The 6000-nt window shown below is 32.7% G+C and overlaps 2 protein-coding genes across 2 annotated transcripts; both read right to left on the reverse strand.

The window, feature by feature from the left end:
* Window positions 1-839: 839 nt before the first annotated feature.
* On the reverse strand, window positions 840-2894 carry LOC141702054 (putative WRKY transcription factor 75). Its single transcript, XM_074505756.1, has 3 exons — window positions 2476-2894; window positions 2212-2367; window positions 840-1307 (listed from the first exon to the last, which is right to left on the reverse strand). Exons 1-3 carry the CDS (start codon window positions 2808-2810, stop codon window positions 1148-1150), a joined length of 651 nt encoding a protein of 216 aa, XP_074361857.1. The 5' UTR covers window positions 2811-2894; the 3' UTR covers window positions 840-1147.
* Window positions 2895-5425: 2531 nt separating this feature from the next.
* LOC141702056 (putative mitochondrial protein AtMg00820) lies at window positions 5426-5797 on the reverse strand. The gene has a single exon (XM_074505757.1). It carries the CDS (start codon window positions 5795-5797, stop codon window positions 5426-5428), a length of 372 nt encoding a protein of 123 aa, XP_074361858.1.
* Window positions 5798-6000: the final 203 nt, after the last annotated feature.

Consider the following 6000-nt stretch of genomic DNA (forward strand, 5'->3'; position numbering starts at 1 on the left):
TGATTAATCAATGGCAACTATTAAGAGTGACCATTTAGCAACCATTTTTATCAGCTACTGCATTTATGACTTTTAGATGCATCCTGTACCCGAAGTTTCTAAATCTGCTAGCCTGTGTAGCTTTACATATTCATATTTATATATATTTGTTTGTTTTGGTTAAATTATAATAGTGACTTCATAACTGGCCTGGACATTATGAAATATTCGTGAGTGTGCTTGTTGTCTGTTATGTACTGCTGATTAGTTTTATGGTTCTTATTGTTAGTTTTATGGAAACTCTTCACTTTTACATTGAAGTTTAATTTTAGTGCTGCTGCTCTTAAGGAGTTAAATATATCACAATGAAATGATAGAACAATACTCCTTTACAAATTTATGATAATGAAATGAGAGAACACTAAAAATTGTTTACTAACAATTTAAATGCACGCATTCTCTAGTTTTCCTCTAGTTACTCTATTTGATCTTAGTTGAGAGCATTACAGGAAGTTATTTTAATATATTGAAGATGTGAAAGTAGGTTGTGTTATATTAATTTTATGAGAATAGCCAACTTTTTTTTTTTTTTTTGTAATTAATACAGATGTGCACTCCTTACGTTCCTTAATAGAGAGCTACGACTGTACTGCAGTCTCAACTCAAGTGCCAATTACATTTTATGCATTCCTTGTGTTTATGGCAAGTTATTTTTCTAGTCTTCGTAAAATTGTTTTGTGCATTCAAAGTTTTCTGAAATAAACTCAACTCTTACACCTAGACTGTAGCTAGTCAGAAGAAAAACGAATGAATCATCAACAATTTAATGTAAAAAGATAAACGAACATAAAAGTAAAAGAATTAGTAAATGTATGTTGTACAACATTCATTTATCTACCAGTGTACATGAAGAATGTAGTGTCAGTGCAAAAGACTGTTGTAAATATATGAGGTACCCAATGCAGAAGGTTTAGAGGAGGTACAATGCAGTAGACACTTGATTTTACCAGTGCACAAATATGACGTCGAGCACAACTTTCAATTATCTATCAGCTCGATTGTACTGATGCACAAATATCGCTTCAAGCACAGCCTTTGTTCATTTGTGAATACAACTATGTCATCACTAACTTCTTGAGGGGTGAAGTATTATACAATTAGGAGTCTACTAATCAAACTGCATCTGGGTATTGTAGTAGACAAAAGAATGAGGGGTTTCATGATTGTGAAATCCTTCATAAGTAGTAATCACGTAGCTGGAGTCATTTAAATCTCTCTCCACTCGTTTCTTCACTTTGCAACCTACGCTTGAGCACTTGTAGTAATTCCTGTACTTCCCATGTGTAAGAAGTAAGAACACACACATCAGAATCTTGTAATATCATAACAGATTGCATAATGCTATTTCTGTAATTATATCTGAGATGATAGATGAGAGTATTTGTCCAATCAAGCTAATCGACTTTATAAATTACATTTAAGAAAAGTGAAACGGTAGCATATTAGATCACATGACCACATGCAATATCTTAATACAGGTCTATACCTGACGTCGATTATTTTGTTGCAAGTAGTAATGTACTTGGTATAGATGGCTACGATGCAAAGATATAAATATAGCCACTTTCGAAGTGTGCGCAAACTCATCTATGGACTACAGTTGACTAAATAGTGCAAGTCTTCGTAATAGGGGGCCATAGGCCATATGGTTATTGAATGGAGTATTCTATTCCTATTAACTTATCTTATGTTGATGTTCTCGTATTTAAAATTAGATATTCAAACTTTCAAGGTTGGCAACTACAGTATAAACTAATCAATTAGCAGCAACTAACAACATAACTAATTAATCAAACACCAACATAAATATAGCAAATTAAACCAAAGATGTTCATATTAGTTGATCACACCCAGCAATAACAGATTACAGATACATATGTTGATTATAATGCGAATTTGTAGTTAAAAAATAACTGCATAATACGAAAGAGATGCAATATAGTTCTATTACTAGATAGTTGTCGAAAGAGATGCTAAATCAGTTCTTGATCTAATGGTCTCTCACTGATCCCTCGTTCAAAAATGCTGAGAGTTCGAATTTTGTCTTTAATCTTTGTCGTTTCTTTTACTTAAAGAAAAGACGATTGTGTTTTAGTAATAAACTTCTAGGTCATGGGAGAAGATCTTAAAAAAAATGAAGAAATATTAGAATGGTGATTGGGAAAAACTTGCCTTGGGTTAGGGTTGTTTTTAACCATCTTCTTCCCATATTTTCTCCATTTATATCCGTCATCCAAAATCTCAAGCTCAGTCTTGATTCTGAAAGCAACTCTAGAACCATTAACATTACTTTTATCCGATGTCTTCATTCTTTTGCTGCATTTATTTCTGCGCAAATACAAAAATCAAACTGTCAGAAACAATTAATCTACAAACAATTAAACAGTAAAAAAAAATAGTTGATGAACAAATAACACAAATGAAAATAATAATTACGTTTGCAACAAGTGACTGCTATCCATGTCATCATGATTAGAGTTCAGCGAACTTTCTGTACTTGTGTTGTTCTTGTCTTCTTGCAAGATCACTCCATTATTATTTTGTTGCAAGATCACCGGCGTATTCCAAAGAGGTGAAGTGAAGTTACATGTATAACCATCACCTAGCTGATCTTCGAAAGCAAGATAATCCGATAATTCAAACCCCAGATCATCATGGTAATTGTGGCTGCTGGTAAAAATATCGTTAATAGTAGGGTTAGGGTTAGGGTTAGGGTTAGAGGGAGCAGCTTGGATCATTCCTGCAATGGATGGTGCTAGTGAAGTAGACATTGTATGTGTTTGTGTGTGATATGAGAGAAGACTTAAGAAAGACTTTGTATATAGTTACGCTCGCATTCAAGCAGGTTGAATAGTTTAAATGCTACTTTTATCTTTATAGTTAGTGTCTTGATTCAATCCTTATATATATTAATTTTTATGTTTATATTAATAATTTTACTATTGTGAATTAAGAGGGAAAATGATTGTTTGTCAACGATTCATTGTTACGAGGGACCTTTCTTAAATATTAATCTTTATTTAATTTTTTAATATATTTATACAATTATTAGGAATTAATTGTTACGGTACACGTAAATATAAGCTAATTTAATTATTTATGTATTTGGACTTTCCAAAATATTCATTTTCAAAAATAAACTAGTACACTGTTTTTACTATTCAAATAAATTATTCTCAATCTGCTTTCATGACACCTTCCACGAAGGACCATTTATTATACTACTATTACTTTATTTAGTAACATCAGAACCATTGGGGGCTTACGTAACATGCTTCTGTCATCTATGACAAGTTCCTCTCAGCAAAAGTACAAGCGAATTTTATAAACGCAATTTTCCCTTCGTTTAAAAATCGAAGGAACTATTCATTATAATTATAGATTTCGGAAATTAAAATTATTTAATTAAGATATCAATTTATATTTAACTTCAAGTTTTGATAAATTGAATGATTTATTTAATTGGTCAAATATTACTAACCGATTTATTGAAGATTTTTAAAAATCCATGAATTTCTATTATCGTACTATTTATACGTACTTGCAATTCAATTGATAGAAATTTATTACCTGTCCATCCACATCAAATTAATAATCTAATTGGTAGGTATTACATGTTCATCCGGATCAAATGAAATTGAAAGTAGAATTAGCAAAAAAAATAAATTGGAAGTAGATCCAGATTGAACCCATGTCCAATGGGTTTTTGTCGTGAACTTTCATCACTAAAAATTTTGTTATGTGGCCCAAAGTTAATTTTGCCTGATACAAGTGCCATCTGTAACGTATTAGATTTATCAATTTTCGTTTACTGGGATAATTTAACTTCTTCTAATTATTGATAAAATATTTATTGAAAGAGAAGAAGAAGAAAATTATATTATTCATACCGTAAACTATATTATAGATCAACTTGAAAAATGAAATGTACACATACGGTATACTTATATGCAGTTTGACAATTGTAACTAATTCTGTCATAAATATACAGGATTGTTTAGAAAATGGTAGCTGTATCTTATTTTAAACTTGAAATCTATTCTGATTAGCCCCACTTGAACTGGAATAGGTGCAGCATGATCATCGTGATCACAATCTTGGCTGTTGACAAAAGTAGCAAAAAGGGAAAGACAATGAGATATGACGTGAGGCCCTTCATAAAGTGAGGATGATGTGAAAAAGTTGAATCATTTGGTAGACCATGACCAATGAGGAATGTTACCCAACCCCTTTGTTAAATTATCTGCAGTATTTTTCTTGGAAGGAATTTGAAAGACATTGAGAAGGCCAGTCGTATCTTTTCACGTAGAAAATGACAGGCTAACTCGATATGCTTAGTGTGAGTATAATAGATAGGATTTGCCAAATTAAGAGCTGATTTGTTATCACGATAAAGAGGAACTGGAGAATTAACATTAACTCAAAGCTCCAAAAGAAGACATTTTAACCATATAACTTCACACAAAACATTTAAGAAAGCCATGTACTCTGCCTCACAAGAGTTTCTAGAAGTTAAGGATTGCTTTTGAAAACGCCATGAAATTACAACTAAACCAAATATAAAACAATACCCTCCAACAAACCTACGATCGGCTGGGTCACCTGTCCAGTCACTATCACTGAAGCCTTTGAACTGCAAATCGTTCACAGCAGGAACGAACAACGTATGATGGGTAGTTAGTTATAAGTAACGCAGCACGCACTCAATCGCAATAAGATGTGCTTGTCGAGGAGCATGTAAGAACAGACTGGGTAATTGAACAGAGAATGAAATTTCAAGACGAGAAGAAGTAAGATACAACAACTTTCCTATAAGTATTCTGTATAAGGAAGGATTTAACATAAGAGGTCCTGACAAATCATTGTCACACAACTTAATATAAGGATGTAAAGGAACGGATAATGGCCTGCAATTCTCCATATTGGCCGACTTTAAAAGAGCAACTATAAATTTATGTTGACTAAGAAATAGCCCTTATTTGTTCCTATGCACCTCAAGACCCAAGTAAAATTTCACAAAACCTAAATTATTGATACTGAAACGGTGGTGAAGCAATGATTTTAAATACTGAATGAGATTAAAATCGTTACCATAGAGGAGAATGTCGTCTACATACACAACCACTGCAATACAACTTTCACCAATTTTGTAGGTGAACAAAGAGTAGTCCAGAATGGATTGAGTATAACCAGCTTCTAAGAGACAAGAAGTAAGCTTAGTGAACCATTCTCGAGAAGCTTGTCGTAAAACATATAAAGACTTGTTGAGTTTACAAACAAGATGATCAAGAGAGTTATAACCTACATGACGATAACCTTGGGGAAGATTCATGTACACTTCTTCTATTAATCACCGTGAAGAAATGCATTATTAATGTTTAGCTGTTCAATATAACAACCTTTTTGACATTGCAATTGCTAACAAATTTCGTACTGTAACAAGTTTGACCACTGGGGAAAAAGTATCATGGAAATCAATGCCATCAGTTTGAGTGTAGCCTTTAACTACAAGTCTTGCCTTAAAATGTTCTACTGTAACATTTGAAAAATATTTTACCTTAAAGACCCACTTGCATCCAATGGTGGTTTTATTAGCAGGTAAAGACATGAGAGTCCAGGTGTTGTTGGACTCTGAAACAACCAATTTCTTATTAATAACTTCAACCCATCTGTCATCTTTGATGGCCTGATGATAGTGGTTAGGTTCAAAAATAACAGCAGAACTATGTGTAAAAGCAAGAACCTCTTGATTATTCATATTATATGAATGTTGTGAAATATGTAAATAGAGTAGATCAAAAGATTCACAGAGAATTGGTGGTATAGAATGTGACACATGAGAAGGAACATGTAACTTGATGTGAGAAGCTTGAGTTTTTGACTTTGATATAGTCTGATAGTCAGCCCACCAGGTGGGCCTGGTTTTGACATGATTAGATTGTCTTAGTGGTACAACTAATA

This window comes from Apium graveolens, unplaced genomic scaffold (assembly GCF_009905375.1).
Source record: "Apium graveolens cultivar Ventura unplaced genomic scaffold, ASM990537v1 ctg458_1, whole genome shotgun sequence".
In the NCBI taxonomy this organism is placed as follows: Eukaryota; Viridiplantae; Streptophyta; class Magnoliopsida; order Apiales; family Apiaceae; genus Apium; species Apium graveolens.

Bases quoted from the DNA above. Each gene is read 5' to 3' on its own strand.
- LOC141702056 (XM_074505757.1), bottom strand. From the start codon at position 5,797: ATGAATAATCAAGAGGTTCTTGCTTTTACACATAGTTCTGCTGTTATT.
- LOC141702054 (XM_074505756.1), bottom strand. From the start codon at position 2,810: ATGTCTACTTCACTAGCACCATCCATTGCAGGAATGATCCAAGCTGCT. The intron at 2,368-2,475 runs GTAATTATTATT...GTATTTGCGCAG, and splicing joins AGCAGTCACTTGTTGCAAAC to AAATAAATGCAGCAAAAGAA. The intron at 1,308-2,211 runs GCAAGTTTTTCC...TGGGAAGTACAG, and splicing joins AAAAACAACCCTAACCCAAG to GAATTACTACAAGTGCTCAA.